The 24,550-nt window shown below is 41.0% G+C and overlaps 1 protein-coding gene across 1 annotated transcript; it reads right to left on the bottom strand.

Moving 5' to 3' along the window:
• Positions 1–487: 487 nt before the first annotated feature.
• Positions 488–22,474, bottom strand: dpy19l1l (dpy-19-like 1, like (H. sapiens)). The gene is made up of 22 exons (XM_072393681.1): positions 22,105–22,474; positions 21,642–21,666; positions 21,467–21,554; positions 20,171–20,308; positions 19,956–20,076; positions 17,216–17,309; positions 16,912–16,969; positions 15,838–15,929; positions 14,897–14,996; positions 13,177–13,254; positions 10,534–10,620; positions 10,357–10,416; positions 9,644–9,724; positions 9,226–9,327; positions 8,480–8,551; positions 7,598–7,677; positions 7,442–7,466; positions 6,285–6,404; positions 5,977–6,151; positions 5,444–5,543; positions 4,111–4,236; positions 488–4,013 (listed from the first exon to the last, which is right to left on the bottom strand). The coding sequence occupies exons 1-22, from the start codon at positions 22,325–22,327 to the stop codon at positions 3,842–3,844; spliced, it is 2,217 nt and encodes a 738-aa protein (XP_072249782.1). The 5' UTR covers positions 22,328–22,474; the 3' UTR covers positions 488–3,841.
• Positions 22,475–24,550: the final 2,076 nt, after the last annotated feature.

Genomic DNA, 24,550 nt, shown 5'->3' with positions numbered 1-24,550 from the left:
GATACTTCTAAGGCTGCTGTACTTAACGATACATCAGTGATAATAGTGGGAAGGATTCCATTAATCTTCTCTCTGATAGAAACTGTTTTATTGGTAAAGAAGCTCATGAAATCATCACTACTGAGAGTTAAAGTCAGTTGGTCACAAAAATTATGTATATGTTAAACTAGAGAAGCAGGGTAATGTGTTTTCAATGGGTGTTTTATGATTTAAAGGGTGAGGCTGTTTGAACTGTTTTCTCAGCTTATGTGTTGGGAGTTTGGTGAACAGGAAGTCCTAAAAGTCCAGCTCCAGCAGTTATAAATCCCCTAAAAAAGTTTTTGAAAGGGAGAAAAAAGCCTCATGCCTTTAAAATTGCTCAGGATATTGCTCTACATCTTATCTATGAATATAGATGAATGAATATAAATAGAATAAAATATAGCTCTGCCCTCATTGCACCAGCTGACACAGACTTTACGTTTACGACAACAAGAGAGCAGTGATGCTCGTGGCAAATATTTTATTTTTCTGAATACAGACAAAATAGACAAATACTATAAAAACATCTGAACATAACTCAGCCTGTAACAGGAATAATCTGTGCACGTCAACGTGTTTGAGGGGAATGTAACAACAGAGACAGTCCTTAAAACTTCTTACATGGACAAAGTGAGTCTTCATATGGGGACTAAACAAACTGCTCTGAAATCATAAATGATTTGTTCAACGCTCAGTCAGGCACATCTCATTATTTCAAATGTTCATATCAGCAACATTTGATATATGGTTACAAATTAACTTTTTAACTAACCAAATGTCTCGTTGATAGTGGCACAGTTACCCCTGTCATTGTGGCTCTCAGAGATGAAGGAGAAAAATCAGTAAAACTTATGCTCACCTGTTAGATATGAAGCAGTAACCAACGAGCGTGTATCTTAGCAGAGACATCCAAGAGGAAATAAACAGCCTGGCTCTTTAAGAATGTCACAAAATCTGCCTCTCGGCACCATAAAGGCTTATTAGGTTATTTCTCATTTGTTTTGTCAGCACAAAAAACAATTTACATTCAAAAAATGTCAGTTTTACACAAATGTTTGTCAGGTTTCATTCACAAGTGAAGAATATTTGAAGTGAACTTTTGAAACACGTTTTCTTTTTCTGGTGAAACAAATAAATTAAGCTGCATAGTTCGCCAGAGGGTGGCAGTATAGGCTACGTTGCCATTGGTATTTCAGAAGAAGTAGTTGACTTAACCACAAATATCAAGGAGGACAAAAAATTATGCTGATCGGTCACATGAACTGTTTGCTGGTTCAGACCAGAAACAGTTGGGAAAGTCACATCAATTCAGTCTTTGCCCAGTCAGATGTGACTTGAAAAGTTGTTTCCTTTTCCCCTTGATGCACATCTGGTTTTCTTTAGAACATTTGACCATTTCTCAGAGTAAATCAAAACACCGGTGGAAACCTGGCTAATAACCTGGTGTCACACGCTTACTGTTCTCATCAAAGAAAACATCCATTCAATAACTCTCCATAAAAAACAAATGTTTTTTTTGTTTTGACATGCATCATCCTTTTTGATAAATCTCTGGCTTCTTCTTCTTTTGTGTACCAGATTCTTTTGATATTTCTGTGTCAATGCCCAGAATGGGAGCTGTAGAGAATGTGCAATAGTGCCTGGCCAATTTTAGCCAATTAAGCCTATACATGAAGGAGAAATTCAACTCTCAACCACAGCATCTGGGTGTGTTGGATATGTTTGGGAAGTGTCTTGTTAACAAGCTCTCGTAGGAGTGGTATTGGTCATTTAACCAGATGGTATTGGACAAGATGTCAAACTACTCCTTTAAGGTTTAAGTAACTGTTCCAGTTACTTTAAGTCAATTTTGACATTGGCTGCTTTTTCACTCATATTTGTTCTACCTCTCTGCTCTTGCAATATTGCTAATTTACCCAATTAGGCGAATAATAAAGAATTATTGTAATATGTTCTTATTCTTAGGTGGAGTTCTATCATTAACTCATGATTACCACATTTGGGTCCATGGACAGCTACAGACCTGGACTCAAAACATCGGTGTAAATCAAATCAAAGTGCACAAGTGAATGTGCTCAAGACAGACTGAGGACACATTCAGAGCTGATCTCAGGCTACAGTCGAAAGTGGTTCAGGATGCTTCTGTCCAATTCGTTGAGCAGTGTGAACGGAACACGCCCTGGGCTACACTGAAGGAAAAGATGTCATTGTGTGAAAAGCAGCATTTATACTCACACAGTGTATGATTCAGAGAAACCCTCTAGCTCGCCTTTTTATTTTCATTTCTGCACCAACAGTGAGTAAGAAGCAGAGAGCACAGAACCAAAGCTTTGGATCCGATTTTGGGGTTGTTGGAGTTGCCTTTTAATGGGCCTCGAGCTGAGCAAATGCCATCTATTGCACAACAGAAGAAGGCCGTGCACATTCTTGCAACATAGTTGGGGCCTGAATACATGCAAGGTTATACAGTATTACGAATTATGTTAAAAATGCATGTGGGGATGCATTTTAATCCCAGGTGTGAACACACAAACTCAACGCTGTTCGCTGGTGGTCACCACACCCAGCACACATGGTAAAATGAAATACCAACAGGCTCTTATAGATCAGGGATTTTCTGACAGAGACATCACTGATATTTACCCCTCTGATCAGCCCTCATGCTAAGCTAAGCTAAGCTAATCTTCATCACGTTGTAGCTACATATTTCACTGTCCAAACATGAGAAAAGCATCAATTTCTTCATCTGCCTGCTGAAGGAACTGACAATTTACATCAATTTCACTGCGACACGCAGTTGGGCTTGGCCGTTACAGAACTCAGAAGTTTCTCCATCACTAAAAACACATCTTTCAAGTGCTACAGTACCCTGGAAATGCAGCTTTAACAATAAAACTTCCTTTGGCAATCAACAATAATTCTAGAAGCAGAAAGAATCTTCAAAGAACGTGTAAAGGCTGAACACTAATATTTTACAAAACAACAGTTTGAACATTTACAAAAGAGTTGTAACAGGGCAGTCTGAATAAACTTGAATTATTTACAACTGGTTTGGCCATAAAAACTTTAAGAACAAAGGCTCCTCTTTCATGTGAAATTCTGTCAAAACCTTGAATAAATTCAGTCTAGACAACAATACTGTATGATATGTTTTGGATTTCAAAAGCTTCCAAAAACAGAGCAGAACCCTCCATCTACGATTAAGAAAACTCCTAAAACATGCCTCTAAAGAACCCATCACTTTGAAGTTGCATAAAAATGCTCCCACAAATAAATTAGAAAAATAGTGTACTACTGAAAAATCCTTTCAACACTGTGCATAATAATAGAAGAAGTCAGGATCTGTCGAGTCTGTCGAGTATTGCTTCACAGTATGTGGACGTCACCGAGTGGCCCGAAAAGACAAAGTCTACTTCTGAGGAAACATTTGAAGTCAATTAAATCACAGTAAAAACAACACTGATGTATGCACAGCACCCTTTAAAACAGGGAATTATAGTAACAGGAACAATACGATGACACATTTTGGCTTCACGTTGGCACCGACAGGAGCATAATGGCAATATTACTGGGTCACAAAGATGCAGCAAAAAGGTCCGCCGCTCACAAATTCTGAGAGCTGTAAGGCCACTGTAGTGGCCAGACTCGTGGCATGTGGTTTTTGGTGTTTCCCACCCATTTTTAGTCCATCACTCAGTGAAAAGGAGCAACGTGAGCAATTAGATTTTTGGGAAGCAAAAAGCAGAAATGAGTGAGTGACAGGAAAAAAAAAAAAAAAAAAAAAGGACAAGCTTGGTGATGTCCAGTCGGTCCAACAGTGTTATCTGAGATCTTTGGAGGTTTTGGGAACTTTGAGAACTTTGTAAATGTCATTGAAAAAGACTGTAATGAAGTGGGGTCGTGAGTTCCTGGACATTTGGGTGCAGAGGGGAATTCTACCGATGTTTTGGGGGTCCTCAGTGTCCCAGATCTCTGGCATGCTGCACCCAGGCCTAAAGAACAGAGAAGAGTAAGAGAGCAAGATGGAAAACTACTTTCAGATTCAGAAGTGTTCTTCCCAACGAGACACCGCTGGTAGCGTTGAGGTACCTGGTTCGCCTGGTGCACCAGGAATCCTCCAGGATGAAGTAGTCCACTCCCAGCTTCATCAGGTTCCTCTTCACAGCTTCTCCTGACATTCGGCTGTACATGGAGTAGACCAGCTTGGTTCTCTCCCTGCAAGGAACAACGGTAACACTGGCTTTGAAAGTACTTTCATCAAGTTTGGGCTGTGTGAGCTTTTTTGCAGTGTGCAGGCTCATGTAAGGGGGATCGTTAAGTCAGAAGGTTGCCTAAAGGTTGTTTAAAAAAAAAAAAACAATGAAAATACAACAGTGCATCAACCTCTGCCACCAATATGCAAAGTTTCAGTATCAGGGCTGCACGTACATTTGCATAGAAATTGTTGTGCTGTTAATTGAATAATGGGATTTGGATGAGAAAAACTATGCAAGATATGAAGATTTTCAGCATTAACACACCACCATGTATGCTGGCATGACATTTCCACAGTGGTAGCTGCACTGTGCCACTCTGCAAATGACTCAGAGTACAAAGGTGCAAAGCATCTTCTTTAAATGGGTGGAACAACTCTGAGTGACAGAAAAAAAACATAAAACAAACATTTAAAGTGTGTTCCTCGATAGATCTGAATCTGATCAAATGGCACAGATGGGATTTCTGTTTCTGATGTATTGCAAAGTAAATGATGTGTGACTGACTTTTCCCTTCTGAGAACAATGAAGTGGGCCGGTTTGTGCAGAACGTCAGTGCTGCTGTAGAGATGAAGATGATGAGAAGCCCACAGCAATCTGAGGTCTGCAGGGTTTTTATAACACCACTTATTGTCAGCTCAGCCTGCTCAGAACCACTACATAAAGTAGTACTGTGTCAAACCAAGAGACACTGAGTCACTAAGGGCAACGCATTTCTCCGTCTTCACTTCTGTCTCCTCTGCGACTCGTCAGTTCTTCAAACCATCCACACGAGCTGCTTCATGCACACGCAGTCAGCAGCCTTTCAGTGACAGTTACCCGCTGCTGTGCAGTCCTCTTTTACAATCATCAGAGATTTAGAGATATGCTCTCCTGTTATACTGAGCAGGACATGGTGCTCTTATGAGGATCAGAAATGATCTCATTTCTACACAACATAGTGATAAAACCAGCTGTGTGTTTTCAGTCAGAGGCTTCTTCAGCTCTGCTGCGATACACAAGGTCATTTCCATCCATTCATTTTTCTTATTTTGTGTTTTCCCTTTTTTCCCACCTTTCTTTAAATCAATCTAATACACTTTAACCATATATTTCCCTCGTGAGATTTCTCTGGTATCGTTCCATTTAATGCGACCTGAGAAAAAGCACGGCAATGTGGTTCAACTGACCTGAGACCAGCGTCTTCGTAGTGGGGGTGGTTGACGATTGGTCGACCAGTGGAAAGCTTCACGCTGGCCATCGTGGGCATAGCTCCCGCAAACACAGAATCTGCACCAATCAGACACAAAAACCCCAAAACAAGTCAAAAACAAAACACGCCCAATAAACCAAGAGTGGAACGGGAACGTTGAGCAGGTCAGTCTACACCATAAAGTCTTTTTGTGCTTTTGTCCCTTGGAAATGTTAATCAGGATCACATACAAGAGTCAGTTTGGGTCAAGTTAGGTCTGTCTGGTATCAAAGCTTTCTCTGGGCAGGTAGGACTGTTGTGTGCATTTGCTGGATACTTTAACAGCATCATCAACTACTGCCAAAAGTTTGGATATGCAGTAAACAGAGAAGCCACAGTGAACATTTATCTAACCAAGAATATGTGATGGTCAATCTATTTTCCCAGATAACGTATTCCATGTATATCAGAAAAAACAACAAAGCAAATTTTCCTTTCACTGCAGCGATGGAAGAGGCCGGCGTGCCTTACCAGGACGGGCGTTGTCCTGGATCCAGTCCAGAAGCTCCTCCTGCGGCAGGTTGCTGAACTCTCCGATGATCGCCCACTGGGCCTGCAGGTTGGCCACTCCCTGTAAGGCCATCATGGCCATGAGTGCAAACACCACACTCTGATGCTTGAACTTTTCTCCGATCCAACCAAACAACTGACAACAGGATGACGAGAAAACACATGGTTACATTTAGAAGAAACTTTACAGACCAAACAAATCAGCAAATATCAGATTCTTTTAAATACAATTTCTGTTTCAGAAACTTGACTTGAGATAAGAAACATGCCTGTTTAGAGCAGATCAGCGACGCCATGATGCACATGTGGGGCGTCAGGAAGAGCTTCAGACGCATGATGAGGATGGCCAGGATGGCGAACGCCACCAGCTGCAGGCTGTGGTACACCAGCTGCAGAACAAAAAGTGGAGCAAACTGCTCAGTCGTTCACCTTTTTAAAAATATTTTTTTATAGTTTCTACAAGGCGCTTTTTATTTTACATGTGAGCTCTACAAACAGTGTGCAGCACTTTTTCTCTACACTGATGAACATAATGGGGGCAAAGTGGGGTTCAAAGTCTTGTCCAAGGACACTCTGGCGAAAAGGGGATCGAAGCTCCAGTCTTTTGTGACCATTTCTGATCGGGCGATTAAAGGTAGCAGACAGGATGTGTGTCTACATGCTCGAAGGCACTTACTCCTGCAATCTTAAGACTAGGAGAGAGCAAGAGAAACTCTACAGGCTCAGGTATACCTGGTGTCAGCCTGTGATGACATCATCCTGAAAGATCGGAATGATACGCAACAAAGTTAGGACTGTTCATCAATGTGAAAAGTAATCGTATGCCGGCTGATGCAGGCTGGATTTATGTTACAGGAACTGAGGTCAAATGAAATAAATCTAAATCCATGTTCCAAATAATTCAAACTCTCGCTCATAACAGGTGACATGACGAAATTATGAGTTGTTTCCTTTAGTCAGAGAGGTCATCGTTTCTCCAGAGGCTACAAAGTGGACATTTGCGTAATGCTTTGATCAAAAATCTATGATTAAAATACAACACTGCAGAGTTAGAGTGACACTCCCTCAGACATATGGAGACATTAAAGCCATTATGTGAAGAATCTGTTCCTGATGGATGAACATATGAGCACTTCTGTACCCAGAAAAAGATATTATGGAAAATGACACAAAGCCGCTGGGAAATATCTGTCAAAAGGCAGCAAAGTGGGTTTCATAACAGAAGAGAAAGTGCCTTTGATTTCTTTGTAATGGGAAAACAGATGGAAATCCCCCAGGGACAAAGCAACTGAGCAGACAGCCTGCACTGCAGAAATCTACTGAAGTCCATCAGATTTAAAAAAGAAGAAGCAGTGCTATGAAAATTGTTAACATATCTGCGTGTATCTAACAACATTAAAAAGGATGCTGAACTATTTTTTCTCACCTCTCCTTTTGCAGCAATGTCAGCCCTGCAACACAGAGCACACCACATGTAAAACAGATGAGCTCATCTGCCCACTGGACACCAATCATGTGTTTTAGTAAAGAAATATGGATTATCTATCAATATGTAGCTCATTATAAGCAAAGGAAGCCTCACCCCGCAGCTTCATCAGCATCGTCAGCCTTTACAGACGTCTTCCCTGCGTGTCTCAGGATCCGGACTATATCCTGGACAGTCTGAAGAGGACACAATAAAATGCATTGGATGTTCTTTCTTATGTCATGTTTCCAGCTCTATATAAAAATAAATATACACTTTTATTTTATGAGAAGATCTTTCAAACGGCTCATGTTCATGTTCTGCCCACCAAACTCTGCCAAATCAGCTGATGTGTTCTCAGCTCAGCGTGGGTAAGGCATAATAAGATTAGACTAAAGAAAGAGCAGTTCCTAAAATATTTCCCTCTGACGTTTCCTCTTTGAAACATATTTATGATACAGGAATCAAGAATAAACCTCTTCTCTTATGAAAGAAGAGAGAAGCACTGTATGCATCAAAGCCTTACGATAGACCAAGGGCTACACATTTCTATGTGGTGAGCACAGCAGGTGGTGAGCACATCTACCTACAAACTCCACTGGCTCACAAATTTTTCCTAATTTGCAGCCTTACAGCCTGGAATTAAATTGGATTTTTGGTGGAAACAGCAACTGCCTTGAAGATGGAAAATATTCTATTTGTTACTGTGAAGCAAACAAGAAATAACACAAAAAAATAACTAATTTGCCAGCCTGGCACATCGCTGTGAGTTGTGCAATATCAGCAAAGTTAGTGTACAGAGCGGCAATATCCCCCAAGAAAAGTAAGAGCTTAAACTGGCAAAATTTCCACAGACTTGAAGTAGGACACAAGTTAACGGATGCTTTATTTTCTGACTGGGATTAAAACCAGTCCTTTGCTTGCTTTACAGTACAAATGTGCATATAGAACTAACTGTTAGGTGTGTGTCAGTTGTAGTTCCACAACTACTACACTTACCCTGCCAACAATGACAGCAACTACCAGCACGTTGACGGGAAGCAGCAACGTTTTGAGGTAACGTAGCGGCGTCTGAGGGAGAGACAGCGACACAGAGTCACGACACGGAATCACTACCCAATGAGCTTTAAGGAGAGAAACAAGCAAACATTCACAAAATCTAACAGTTCAAACTCCAGTCATATGACACCTCTCATATAAGATGAAATGAGTACATGAAACTCAAAAAGACGGACGATTACGAAGGCCAATTAAGCACAAACAACTTAGAATATTCTAAATAAATCAATTAAAGCTGATTAAAGTAAAACTGTAACATGTTAAAAAAGTTATTAGAAAATGATATTCCAGAAGCCAGGCTGAGTAGTTTTATAGCGGTGCTTTATAGACAGAGGAATAAGGACAAGTCTGCGTTTCCACTGTTAATTTAGTCAACCCAGTTCTGAATTCAGTTTTTGTTTTATTGTCCAACTTAAAAGTGTGTCCCTCTATGCTGCCCAGAACACACACACACTGTAGCACAAAACTCCCGGCAGGCTTTTGTTTCGTCTCAGCACAGATCTGCTCGTCTACACTCAGATACAAAGCAGCAGGCATCTTGATTTTTCTGACATTTAAAAAAAAAAAGGAGAACGGAGTGACATTTAAAAAAATCTTTACACTGAAGCGCCTCCAACTTGCGATATCACCATTTAGTGGATGAAAGATAAATGTCAGGTCTGACAGAAAGACAGGTTTTGGTTTACCTCAAACTCCATGAAGTCAAACTCAGCAGCACACGTGTACATAAGAGTGTGGAAGTCCTTGTAGCTCGTGAACTTGGACTTGATTAATCCACTGATGTGAGCCTGAAACAAACATTTTGTGCTGAAATCAGTATCAAATACCTGACTTTAACTTGCTGGAATGCATTTGAAAATCTTCTTAATTGTTTAATTTGACTTTTCTGACTTTAAACAAAATGACAGAGACTACCACCCCACTTCTAACTGATGTGTGCCTCATTCTTTGGTTCGACTGCCAAACATTTCAACATACAAACTAACTTCTTCTGCTCCAAAATGTAATAAAACTAGGAAGTCGTGTACCTTAAAAATAAGAAACAGTCATCTCTATCATACAATAGATGCATGTATTTGTACACATGAAGTTACAGTCGCTTACATCATCAGATGCACCAAAGATGGCGGAGAGCATAAATTTGAGTAGAACTGTGGAGCCAACCCAAGCCAGACCCTGCATGACCTGTGGAGGAATCAGAGACACTACATATGTACAACTGGTCTCATAATCAAGGCCTCTGATTTTTAAATTTACAACAGGGTGCAGCATCGTGCCGAGTGGGAAAATCAGGGCTCAAACCAGCAGTGAAATGACTGTTTTTAGACCTTTTTTTTATTATTTTAGCTATAATAAAGAGGTGTAAATAATCATATTTAATGGTTGGAATTCATCTTTAAATTGGGGTGAATTAATCAGTTATTGAAGACAAAGAGACCTTAAGAAGTAACTGTAACTCCTTTTCCTTCATTTTGACTTTTTCATCTTTCATACAATTCTTGAACCTTTCCTGGAAAAAAGCGACACGCTGTTGTTTCTCAACACCATAATCAACTGATCACGGTTATGTTCGGGCCCCTCTAGGCAGTGCTTTGAGAAAAAAAGTGCATAATGCTTCACCCAGCATGTAGGAAATAATAACACGATTAATAAATTGTCTGGTGTTTTTCCTTAACTTCTAGCACATCTGTTCCAGAGATAATTGGATGCTTTAATGTGATATAAAATGTGCTTGAAGAACATGCATAAGGATAAAGAGCAAATAGACATCGTGCACTCTTGCAATGAAGAATAAAATAGAAAATAATTCTTCATACCCAGATGATGATACCAGGTTTGAAGACCAGAATAAATCGATCTCTCAAAGCAATGATGACCTAAAAAAAAAAAAAAAAGCATAGAGTTCAAAATCCTAAGAACAAAACACATCCAGTGTCTTCAAACAATACGTTTCCAGTTAGTCAGCGTATGAAGGGCTGTACAGTCAAACTCACCCAGATGGATACGAGTGAGGAGGCGTAGAAAGAAGTGAGAAGCATGGAGTTACCAAACATCAGGATGAAGCAGACGCCAAGAGTGATCTGCAGGAGACAGGAATCAGACATATTGTTCACTCTCTGTGGACGGAGAAGTGCAGCCTCTGCTGCAGCTCCATGTTCATGACCCGTCTGGGTAATTACAAACAGCTGAGCGTACGACTGACAGTTATCTGACGCTCAGCCAGCTTCTGCGGTTTCCAGTAGGCTCATATCATAATATAACGCAGACAGCTGACTACAAAAAAAAACAGTTCTGGCTCAGTACACAAGGAGGATGGTCTGAGATACCCGCATTAAGCATCAATAAAACGTATAACAAATGCATTAAACTGTGAATTTACAGCCACCAGCAGAATATAATCCAATTCAATGAAGTCTTAATACTTAATCCCAGAGCAGAGCAGAATACTGAATTACTTTGCATCATGGATAAAGTGGAAGAAGAAGTTATATTAAGCAGCTCTAACATTAGGCTAACAGTGCTGTAGTATGGTGGAGGAATACGTAGCAACATGTGGTGGAAACACACAGTGTTTTAGAACACACACCTGGACATACTTTAGATTTTCTGAATTTACCTGAAAGCACAAACTGTCTCTCAGCCATGAAATAACAAGGTGCTATCAACTTGGACCTTTTCCTCTATGAATAACCCCATCTGTGGCAACTCCGGGTTTCACCAGCAGCTGAAGACCTGTTTAAGCTCCCATCGCACACATCACTAAGGCAAGCTCACACTACAAGATTTTAGAAATTATCTGATCTGAGAAATATTCACGTTCCTCTGGCAGTCATCAGTCACTATGTTTGAACACGATTTATTCTGAAGCAACTGGGGAGGAGGCGCTGTGGAGTGAGCTGTTAGCGAGAGGGACTGAGATACTGGGTCAGGGGGCATGACAGAGATAAACCGGGAAAAGGAAAATAACAAACATGACTTACGAGCACGATGACGAAACTAGTCTGCTCAGGAAATGTTTTGGTTCCCAGAATTTGGTTAACCACTGATGCAATAATAACGACAGGTGAGCAAAACATACAAATGAACCTGGAGCTACTTGTGTCAATAACTACAGACCTATTTACATAAAGCTTCTGAATAAAGACCAGTCACACCAGTTGGGAATTAAGTTTGGCAGCAAAAAAACCCCAAAAAAACAACCTCCAGCGGCACATCACCCCGGTAGTTCGAACCCCATGTCTTCAAAACTCCAGATCACCAGAGGAGGACACTGCATACTTTATGGGAAAAGCTAAACCTGCAGTCTGCAGCCAAACAGACTGCACTGTTTGCACAATACTGTGCAGAAAGAAAGAGCCAAAAAACTGACAACATAAATACCTAAATGCACTTAATAATCTGGTAACCCTGAGCACAAATCCTAACTTGACCAAACCACTGAGGGGATACTCAAACAGGCCAGTGGGGGCACATTACAGTAACATTTTCAGAGGTACAAAAACGATTTTGGTTTAAATAAATGACTATTTTCATTATCAGTCTGTAAATGAAGAGGCTTGTAAATAAGGCAGCACAACATATGAAATATGTCACAAGTTGAATATGTGCAAAACAGGACTAGCACAGACGTGTTAATGAGGGCTGCATTTCAAACAGAGGTTCTGCTTTTGTGCACGTTCTACAGCGGACATCCCTCATTAATACAGCTGTGATTAGCATGCGAGCCTCATGGCACAAGTTATTTCGCTATCCCTTTCTTTTCCTAAGCTTACACAACCAAAGCTAATGTTGCTAATGATACAGAGCCGCCTGCCTTAATCTGACACTTCCAGAAAATAACCCAACCCTTATTCAGAAGTGATTACAGATCTACTCGCACCACTTTTTCAGTGAAAAGACACAAAGCCACCATTAACTCATTTTCAACGTCTTTGATCTGTTTTTTTGCCCTGATTGAAGCAACAGCAGAGAGTCCCATCTCACACAGGCAGTATGTGGCAAAATGAAGAAGCGTTGCAAGAGCTCTTCTGCCTAGCAGCAGTTAATCTTCGCTTCATCCATTTGCTGTCGCTTGTCTCGGATCTCGTCATTCAGCTGTCTTTTGACAGGTCATAAATGCGCCTCGAAATAGCACCGTCTGACAGAGGAATAGTCTTTAGTTTACTGGTTGTCGCTTCAATCATAGCTGAAACCATGTCAACAGCAGAGGGAAGAATTAATTCCCGCACGGTGCTGTGTGGCTGTTTACAGCGGGCAACTCTGCTTTGTAAGAGGCGAGTTGAGCATTTGATGGGACAGACGCTGCCTCAGTGAAGCGACTTTGCTGTGTGAGACAGCGGAGTAGTTTTTTTCTGAACAAATCCCCTGGCTTTTCTTTTAGCTCTGGATGTCAACTTATTTGGCTTCATAATGTCTGACACACTGTGGTTACCCACCGTGGTACTGGTGAAGCCCAGAACAAGGTATTCTTCATCATCATACTTTCTTTTTGCTTTGCGTTTAGCCCCCCCTCCCCCTGTGGTACCGCCACACCCCACTGGTTTCATTCATTATCTTTAGATGCAGCGCTGAGGAATAAGTTAGATGAAGTACCGGAAAGACAACAACAGACAGATTGTCTGATCTATTTACTGTACCATGTGAGTGACCAGGATCAACTGCATCTTGGCAGCAGCGAGGTAGCCCAGGATGTATGATGCAAACAGAGAGGCCACCTGCAAAACAAACGAGTAAACAACTTCAACAATGCATTTCACAAGAGCGCATAACCCAGAAGACCCAGAAGGCTCCAACACTAAACCACACAAAAACAACATTTTCACTCTAAAGGTCACGACACAAACTGCTGCTATGGGGCCATGTAAACCTTCCATAATCCACACCTAAAAGGAAATTCTGCTAACGTTTTAGAGTTTAGAATTTGCTCGACTCTCACAGCGATGATTTCATAAAGAAACTCTCGAGTGGATGTTGTCGATAGCAATATGTCATTATGACAAAAGCAAGGATTTCTAAGCACCTCTAACAGAGTGAATGACATCTTTTCACCAGCAGAGAATGTTGCCAAGGACACGTTGCCAAGGATGAGTTACCAAGGAAACAAATGGATTCAAGCTCACGGCATGGAGTCAGGAGGAGGTTATGTGTACTAAGGTTTAGCAGTTTTTTGTGCCAATCTTCATCCACTGGACAATAAATCCGAATTGCTTGGACTACAGGAGATCAGGAACTCTTAAGTTGTGTTTTAACTGAAACCTGACTCGCAGAAAAGTTGCAAGATTCAAAACTGCCACCATATTTCTGGGTGGATTCAGCACAGATTAGTTAGTGCACGAACTACCCTCTGATTAACAGCAGCTGCTCAGGGTCCGAGTCACATGCCAACCAGTGCATCTCACGTTGTTACAGACTGCACTTGAGCTGGCTGTTAAGGAAAACTTACAACTGGTTAAGTCAGGTTAACCCATTTTCAAAGGCTTAGCTACAAGCTGCACATCTGGATGGTTTGAGGGGATCTGTTTTATTGTTAATAACCTCCAACTCTGGTTTTACTTGTTATTATTCCTGCAGGTGCTTTTTGAGTCAACCAAGCTGTATAAATTTCAATAAAACAAAATGTTTTAATACCTCATTTAAAAGGGAGTGTGATTAGCCTGGTTGTAAGAGCGTTTCTAAAGAGGCCAGTGTATCAATAAATTATAATTAAACACAGTCTGTATACACTTGTGAAGTGTGTAATACTGAATTTTTAAAACCCTGATGTCTCTCTCCGTGTGGACCGATGACTAAGCAAGCGTGGGTGGACGTGTTTGGCCTTGGGTTGCTTTTTGCAGTGGATGCATTGAAAGGGTATAATTAGCGGCTTTCAAAATGTAAAACAATGAAATAATTGCTGGGAATAAACTTGTCATGTGTTAAGATCCCTGGACAAAAGCAGCAGCGCCCTGAGGGGGGCGCAGCAGCAGGGGCTGAACTGCTGCTGAGCGGACGCTCGCAGCAGTGAGCCGTTTGTTGGGGAGATGTGATGCTCCAGTTTGCCAGCCTTCATGCTTTGATTTCTTTATTCAGACTTGAATCTGTCCATCGAACATCGTTTTTCCATTTAAAATCTACTTTGGGTTTTATGACCATGTGTATATAGTGAGAAGATACAAATGGTGCATTCTTATACTTCCTTCTATCCTTATCCTCCTGTAACCCCCCCCCTGCAGTCTTTCTAGCCTCTTTATTTCTTACCTATCACCTACATCTTTTCTTGCCAGACTTTCACTCCCAGACTATGTTTTCTCCTTGATCTCTCTACCACCTCTACTCTCTTCCCACCTTCTCTCTCGGTGTGTGTCTTGCTCGCTTTACCTGAGTGAGCAGCACAAACTGGGCGAACTGCCAAGGCAGCATGAAGCACAAATTGGAGATGCCAAACACGACCATGGCTGTCCTGCTAGGGTTCCGTGACCTGAGCAGAGAAGGAAGAGAAAAAATGCTGAAGTGGTGAGAATGTTTGGGAGGGACCGATAAGGGAAGCTGCAGTAAGATGTCTGAGGAAATGCAAATACTCACACATAACCTCAGACCCGCACATTTAATCTCACTTTAAAAACACAACAGAGACCTCATTATGTATCATGTCAACCTCAGACACGAAACAGAGATCATTCTGAGTTTACTGTGCAGCTGATGGTTTCCTAACTGCTCTCACACAACACAAGGTGTCATTCACAAGCTGTTAGTATATGACAGGATTATGTCTCACTTTCGCTGTCGCTCACCAAAGAGCTCACTTCAGTGTGTTATTTAGATGACAAAAGATGTGTGCCTCCTTCAAAGCACATTTTCAAGCACAGCTGTAACTGGTGTTACCCTCCCATATTCAAACCACTGCCCCGCACAATGTTCCTGTTATGAAGACTATGTGAAGTGTTCTGGTATACACCCATCAAGCACTTTCTGAAGAAAATCTGATTATTCCTGCAAATATGGAACTCAATCTGTCTTACTCAGAAAATTCAGTAGAAAATACCTCAATTAAAGAAACTGTTTTCCAACTGCATACAGAATACATGCGGAAGTAAAGGAAATGGTCTAATGCATAAGACCTGATGCATATTGGGTGAAACACTGCAGAGAATCGTGTCCCAACACAAAGAGTAAACTGACATGATTCATCATGAGACATGAAACAATAAACTCATGTGACTGACCAGCATCTTCCCAGATATGAAAGACCATCACAGATCAGAAAATCATACTGAAAGAAATGACAAACCCCTGGAAGAGAACATTGATGGTGTGTTTACCGTAGGATGTGGGTGAGCAGCAGCATCTGCAGGACTAGAAACGGGTACGCAAAGCTCTCCCTCAGGGGCGGCGTCCACATCACACGAGTGCTCTGATTACACACACCAAGCCACGAGAAATGAATGAATCAACAGCAAAAGTTAAATGCTAATAAAAACATTACAGAGGATGGAAAGAAAACCCATCACTCCTCTGCAGTTTCTATATAAATCTAGTTCATGTTTACACAATTCCACAATGACCACTGGCAGGATATCATACATGCAAAAACACTGCAGCCGAGCAGGATTCCATCCTCTAAACCCACGCTTACTAAATGGGAAGCAACATGACATTTATCAGGGGTGGAGGAGCAATTATAACTGATGCCACACGTGTCACCTCAAAACAACCGGGACAGTAGTGGCGCGTGTGAATGCAAATATCTGCTGAATTCACGCGGAGATTTTCCATTTAATGCCCAACTTGAAAGATCAAGAGGTGAGATAATGCTCTAATAATGCTAATGTTGCTCTATTAGATATGTTTTTAATTGTGATGTTTTCTTTTCTTCATTTTATTTGTTGCACAACTTGTGGCTTTTGTGGAAATGTATTTTGTTTTGGCACAAAAAGCCACCAAGGAGCCATGTCCTCCATCCTCAATGTTCTGTGAGCGAAAAACAGCAATTTTCTCAATGTCCTTTTTGCTTCACATTCCCCCTCAATCATGTTTCACGCTGCAAAACACGTCTCAAGCACAAAATCTCCAGCTGCGAAGAACATGAATAAAAAGCAGCAGTGGAAAAAAGTCTGGACCAAACTGCCTGCATATTCTCGCAAAAATCTCAGGTGTTTGAGTGAGAAATCAGCTCATTTTTGGTTCATAAGTGCCTGTAATTTTCAAACTCCCACTTCACTCAGCGAAAGGACAGGCAAAAGATGAATGTTAGTGCCTGTGTAGAGTGACTGAAATACATGATTTGCTGTAGACCTTTTGCAATTTGTTCAAGTCCCTTTTTAAGCAACCACTGTTTTTATAAATGCTTCTGTGTCGAGTGTTTTACAGATTTCACCTTTAAATGGTGCACTCACCTCACCGTGATTGAAGAAAAAACACACTGTGGTAACAATTCCACCCAGTCGACTCCCACTGATGAGACAAAAAACACAATGGGAGAAAGAACACGGGGGAGTAAGATAAGTGAGGCAGAGAGCAGGAGTCAGACAGAGGTCATCTTTTGTTTGATCTTCTATCTTTAAAGTTGGCAGATACATTAGACAAATGGCCTTCGCCCGACACCACACTGATGGAACGCACTATTAAAAATATCCTCCTCTTCTCCGTGATGCCCAGCTGAGTGTGACGGGGCAGAACGAGGAGGTGGGGCGGACTGACCTGAGGTAGGCACCGTAAATGAAGAACAGGCTCATCATGGCGCCGTTCAGCAGGAACACAAAGGTCACGTAGAAATATGCCGGGTCGCCCATTCCTGAAGAGTATGGAAGACACGCACAAACAAAGAGTCTTCATACACGATAGATGCATCTGAAAGATCATGAAGCTGCATTTCTGATTAAGTAGCACAAACAAATGCAACACGTTTGGCAGTAAATGTGAGGATTCATTGTTTTCCTCGACATGGAACAGTACGATTCAACTTAGCAACTAACCCTTCCCTGCTTCATTTTCCACTGCGGACGGTAAGATTCTCTCTGAATTATGAGGAACTCTAAAGTATCAGCATCAATTGTGTGGTTCTACACACAACAGAAAGTGAAAAAGAGCCGTGTCATACGGCCCGATGTAATGATATCTTCAGGTCTACTTTGAAGCAGCATACTTTCTACCACCAAACTGCTGCCAAACATCCACCTTCAGGTGAGACGGTGCAGCAGCCAGTGTCGCTGCTTCCGTCACGTTGTCCCCTCGCCTCGCAGACAGACACGTGCATGAATCTCGTTTGATACTAATCACGCAAAACTAGTCTCACGACGAGATTCCTATCTGATAATCCCCAAAGCAGCATAATAAAATTAAATGAGGTTGGATTGAACATTGCTTTGAATCAGAAAAGCTATTTTTTAAACCCAGCTTTAATCAAAAGTATACAGAGAGCCATTCTTTACATGTGTATATATTCACACTTGTCTAAACCTTAACTTTACAACATGTTACAGCTCATAATAGCTTAGTTATTTTTCATCGTATTAGTAGGCCTATCTACTGACGTTACAGCTCTGGGTGTCTAATGTAACTTTGTACACTATAACGCTGCATGAGTAGGTGTTTAAGCCATAATACATTCATTTGATTTTTATTCTTTTCTTACCACTGAATTTGGTATCAAAACCTGTCAGATTACAGTGGCACTGGCATCAAGAGAGAGTATTAATGTTCAGAAATTACAGCAGAGAGGACAAGTCAGGACTATTCTGCTCCCTGGTAAAATGTTCTGCAGCAACGGTGTGTTTAGCAGTCTGAAGATGGTAGGCACGAGTCTCCGTCACCATCTGAGGCACTTCAGGTCCAGCAGGTTAGGTTGATACAAAAATAGTCTAAGAAACAATAAGTATGTCTGCAGAGTTCTGCTTCCCCCCTCCAAGGATGCGACACACATTATCCTCTGCTGCAGACTCTCTGTTTAGGGGTTTTATTTTTAAACTGTGATATTCCTTTTGTGCTAAAACATCATCCAACACAAAGCCTGGTTGGTAATGTAATACAAAATACATATTTTGCATTACATAATGTGGCTCCTTTAATACAAGATGTATGACAGTGTGTGAGTTATGAGCTTTACTTTACAGTCGTACAGCAGGTGGCCTGGTGGTTGAAACACATATATTATGATATCAAAGTCTGAATCCCACAACAGACCTTTGTTTCTCACTATCAAATAACAGCACAAAATGCCAAGATTAGGAACCTTAAGATGTTGTTTTCAAAGACAAGACTTCCCAGAGATCTTATGGGAGGAGATTTGTCACCATAAACTAACCAAATTCCTGAAGAATTTTTTTTAAAATATATATTCATAAACAGCTCTGTCAAATTGCTTCCCATTAATGTTTTCAGCACAGACAAATGTACACAGCAAAGACCATCAAGGTCGTGGTGACAAACAAGCTACTTGTTCGTGTTAGATTTATATATCTGGCAGACGCTTTTATCCGAAGCAGCTTACAAATGAGGATATAACATTACAGCTAACGTCAAAGCTAACAATAAGCTACGTAGAAGGAAACAGATCAACTTGGAAGAGTGTTGATATCACCAGGAGCTGCTTCGTCACCAAACCGTTAAACTACCTGAAGATTTCTAAAAGTGTAGCGCAGACTTCCTGCGCTCTAATGTGTTATTCTAAATAACACAAAAATGATGCCCTGGCTGACAGCAACAGGAAATGCAGCACAGCTTACATCAGTTTAAATAAACACTGTGAAAACAGCCTGCGTGCAACGACCCTGGGGTGCTTACACTAATGAGACTGACAGAAAACACGAGGCTGCAGCTCCAAAGAGGAGAGCTGACAACAGTTTTTGTGTTTGCGCTCAGCAGATTAACCCATCGAGGAAATATTCCTGCAGACAAACTCAAAACTGTTTGTGTGTAAGAGGTTTAAAGCCTATTTCTTTCCCTCAGGGATGTAGTCTTGTACATGCTGTGAAATCAGTCGTATGTTATTCCAACTCACCTTTTCAGAGACATAATCAGCTAATTGTTACATTTTCAGCATTTATGTGGGATAATTGAACCAAAGAGCTTCTTTAAGTTTACACCAATCAATAAATAGAGGTAAAAATGCTCGTTTTTAAGGAGTTTTCAAAGGTTTTTGAGGCAGTTTATGTGTTTCGTCACAAGGGCCCAAGTTTCTATTACTGACTGAATTTTTCAGGTGGAAATTGTCTTTTTAGTGAGTTTTAGTATGAAGCAAGAAATGAGGAATCGAAACAACTTAATTTACTTCTGCAAAAAGCAGAAATAGGCCGTTTATGTACTTTAATGTGGAAGCATTTCAACTTTTTTAAATGTGTAACTGAAACTGTTTGCCTGTGCAGTGCAGCACAAACTGTGTGTTTGTGCACAAAATGAGTGTTTGCAGGTCTGACCGGGGCTCCATGGCGACACAGTTTACCTTCACAGCTGTCCACGGGACTGAGTCCCTCTCCTCTGTTGATGGACCAGCACATCTTTGTGGGAATCTTAAAGTAGCCCATTACACCTGTGTACATCCGGTACCAGCTGGCCAGGACCACCTGTGGAGAAGAGACGGACCAGGGAAAGCCTGTTCAAACATCACATAACAAAAGGACAGAGTACAGACAAAAACAGCGCAGTCATTTCAATCACCTCTGGATAGAGATTGAATCTCTTCAGTGTGTTAATAACCAGGGGATGCTCCGTCAGTCGATCATTCATGATCATGTGGAGGCCGTCCAGGAAAGAAGGGGCCTCAATAATGGTCTTGTAGTAGGAATAGTATAGACCCTTAAAAGGAGAGAAGCTTGGTTAACAGAGAACCCAGAAAAAAGAAAATACTGTGAGAAAGAGGCAGAAGGCAGATATTAAAAATAACTCCACAATATATAGTTCAAGTCAGACAGCAGCAATGTGTTACACAGGCTCAGCAGAGGGCAACAGCTCGCAGTCCATTTGGCAACACACAGCGGGGGTGAGCAAACTATCAAATCTTCACCTTAACTGTCATCCCAGAAGCATCAGATGCTTCTCCACTGTTACAGAGACATTTACTGATTTTAAAGTGGAAAATGATAAAATGACAGTTAAAAGAAATGTGCCAGTTTGAAGGTCCCAGTCTAATGATTGATGTGAGAGTTTAAAGGGATTTTCTCTCTTGGCCCATTCTGGCCGGTGTACACAGGTCGGAGTTCATCTTTGCTTTTGAATCTTGTTTGAATGTCAAACACTTTGAGTCAAAAGAGCAAAGTCTGACCTCTCATTCTGCTTAATAATGAAATACCAGGATCTGATCATGCTGCTCCACATGATTTATTTCCCCACATCTAAAACATGCTATCACATCCTTCTTAAAGGCTTTTAATGTTTATCAATCTCTTAGTCATTTCATTAATGAATCAAATAACCATTTGGTTTGTTTAATGTCAAAAAGAACTAAAAAAGTGACTGTTTTTACTGACAAACTTTCCAAAGCCCTAAAATAAACATCAAAATAGCTCTGGATTGACAATGACCAGCCCTCATAGTGTCATCCACTGTATTCTTTAAAAGTTTTAGTGACTGGAGATGTTAAGATCATTTTCCATCATCAGTTCCATCACCTCAAAGTCATTCTGCAGCATGAGAAGTTACCTCAAATATACAATGAAAAATAACTATATTCAGCCACAGGAAGACCAAGGAATCAGCTGAGGTCATGTAACAGGCGGCATGTCCCCCACAGAGCTGGGACATCATCATCATGGAGTACTCAGAGATGCTCAGAGACAATCTGCCTTTGTCTGTGTCCAAAGAAAGCAGATGACTTCACTTTTTTCTCTGTCATTTATGTATAAAACAGAACCGTCATATGAAATATCAACGAAAAGAGCCATTGGCTGGCATAAGGAACAAGCATTTTCGGCTTTAAAACTATGTAGTTTGTGCATCCCTGATAAAATAATTTACCATTTCTGTTCGAAAAGCCATTTCCTTCTCCAGATTAGACAGGTGTGAAAAGTGTCTGTCATTCTCAAAGAGCTGCGAGAGATGATACCTAGTTATAGGGAAACAAATATGTGAGCCAGGAGTAAATGACCAAAACACGCGTGTATGAAGTTGTAATACTGACGGTACAGCTTACCAGTGAAGATATCCGGTTAGACCAGCTGTGGACAGAAAGAATAAACTTTCACTGAAGCTTAACACCGTTCTTTCACATAATTAATGATGGTTAAAACTGTAATGCCACATACAACTGTCAAACCACAAGGGTCGTGATTTTGACAATGGTTTAAAGGGGGTTGCTGCTGTGCATCTACAGAGAAATCCAAGCGTGAACTTTACCTGAAAACCTGTTAACACGCGTCAACTGTTGTATCACACAAGCAGAAAAAAGTCAGGTCACTTCGATCAGATTTGAACGGACAGGAACAATAGGCAGCAACCGTTGGGGAGCTAGCGTTAGGTAGGCTAATGTTAGCCTTGTGATGAGTACCGGAGACAACTTAATTTAGCAGAAACGCTATTGCTTCGAGTGTCACAGCTTTGCCGCTAGTTAGCTTGTGGTTCAGCAGGAAGCTAGCGAGCTAACGCTCCAGACTTACCGAGGAAAAGAGTGATCCCCAGCTTCAAGGCAGAAGAGGGAGTTAGCCCGAGCTTGTGCCCGATGACTGAAAGCCCGTTTGAGTGCGAGCCGTGGAGAGCTTTGCCCTCCCTGCCTGGTCGCCTAATGTTACTTTTGCCGTGGGGGGGAACAAGAGGGCTCTTGTCGCGGTCAGTCTGGGTCGCTGGAGTCTTCCCGGGCTGTTTTCTGTTTTTAGCCACCATGACTGCCAGGTAAAGTGGAGGTTAAGGGAGCGAGGACTCGCTGAAGACGCCGAAGGGTGTGAGCGAAATAGCTCCACCGTCGATCGCCTTATCTGGTCCTCGTATCTGCCCCTTTACTACCTGAGGGATGCTTTGACTGGTTCCCTCGTAGAAATCTTACGATGCTGCGCTCTCTGTTGGTGATAAGAGGGTACTGTAATAAGCTTGTGACTGTGACCATAGCAACGGCAGGTCGTAAACTCAGGGTAAATGATAATACATTTATTTGGAGGCGCCTTTCAAGTCACTCAAGGTCACCTTACAATAAATAAATACAGAATTAAAGCATTAAGATAGAAACAACATTGAAACAATTGAAGTGGAAGGGGCCAGTTATAGAGAGTATGCCAGTTTGAACAGGTGAGTTTTGAGTTGAGACTTCAATGATGTGATGGAGTCTAAATGTCTTATGTGTGGGGGAAGGAGTTCCAGAGCCTGGGTGCTGAGCAGCTCCCATGGTACTGAGGCGTGACGTGGGGAGGGTTAGCAGTCCAGGAGAAGTTTTAAATAGAGATTAATACATACATATAGGATGTATTAATGACAAGATACTGCTGCAGTATCCTCGTTTATTCCTAACTGGGCAAGAACACACAAACAACACAAGGCTGCAGCACTTTTCAAAACATAGTTATGAAGTCCTTGACATAACAAAGAAAAACAGTATATAAAGCATTTCAACAGGAGCAAACAATCCAGTATGAATGTGAATATTTACACAAGATAGAACGGACAGAACAGAAAGGTTTTGATGCTTTTGTTGGAAAGTCAAATGGACACAAACACTATCATACAACCAAAAACACAAAAAACAACATTTACAAAAAGATAAAGATAAGAATATAAACTACTACAGAGAGATGTGCAAAAACAGTGAACAACACAAGTAAAACCTGATGGGATCAATTATTTAAAATACATACAAAGACAGTAAAAAGAAAAGCAGCCACAAAAGGATGCACAAAGATGCTAAACTTATTGCAAATATATAAACCAAACAGGTACACAGATGCAAGGCCATGAACTCTTTGCAGACTAAATGACTACAAAGAGACACTAATCATTTAAGAGACAGAACTGAGAGAAATAACCACAAATGTGACTAGAAAGACACACTGCAATGATGCAAAACAAATGAAAAGTGATGTGAAATCACTGTAAATTAACACAAAATGATAAAAAATAAAGTGTTTAAGACTGGGTGCCCTGCTTCTTTGAACTGGAGTTTAACATCTAAGAAGAATCCTATAAAATCTCAGAACTATTTATAGTTATATCCAGCCCCAATGGCTTTGAGAGGTTGATCCGATTCAAACATCTTTTACATCATTACAGCAACATTATAGCTAAGGTCAGCCAGCATTTTGAGTCACTGATGTGTGTTGTGCAAAAAATCTAGTGTAAGAGCTTTGCTAATCCAGATCATGTATTCCTCTTGTGGGGCGTGTTTACCCTGAAATAATCTTTAATCAATCAAACACATTTTGGTGTACATGATTATTGTTTTTGTTGTGGTTGATTCCTGGCAAACCGACCACACAATTCAATTCAATTAACAGTAAAGAGAAATTTAAATTCTTCCATTGGGTCATTCTTATTACTTATGAAGTTTTGATCCACAGCTCATAATTTTAACACACTAATTTCTGTTATTAAGAAATACTGTTATGATATAACCAGATCCAAGCTAAATAATCCAATCTTAAAACCAAAACCCATAAGAAATATATATTTAAACTTTTTTTGACATGTATGTTTTCAAATATAAAATGTAGCCATGTTTTTCAGTGAAGTGTAAAGAAAAGACCAGTAGATGTCACTAAAGGACCACAATAAACGATTAGCATTAGTCTGTTGCCAGGTCCATATATATGTATATATATACTGATTTATTTCTGGTGGTTAGCACTGTCGCCTCACAGCAAGAAGGTTCCAGGTTCATCTCCCGGCTCCACTTCCGTGTGGAGTTTGCATGTTCTCCCCGTGTAAGCGTGGGTTCTCACCGGACACTCCGGCTTCCTCCCACCGTCCAAAAACATGCATGTTCCGTTAACTGTCTCTGAAATTGCCATTAGGAGTGAGCGTGTGTGTAGTTGTTTGTCTCTGAGTGGCCCTGTGACGGACTGGTGACCTGTCCAGGGTGTACCCCGCCTCTCGCCCTATGGCCGCTGGGATAGGCTCCAG

Source organism: Leuresthes tenuis, unplaced genomic scaffold (assembly GCF_036924035.1).
Source record: "Leuresthes tenuis unplaced genomic scaffold, fLeuTen1.0.hap1 SCAF_10, whole genome shotgun sequence".
Taxonomy (NCBI): domain Eukaryota; kingdom Metazoa; phylum Chordata; class Actinopteri; order Atheriniformes; family Atherinopsidae; genus Leuresthes; species Leuresthes tenuis.
The sequence above is the reverse complement of the archived record's forward strand: the minus strand, read 5'-3'. Positions and strand labels throughout refer to the sequence as shown.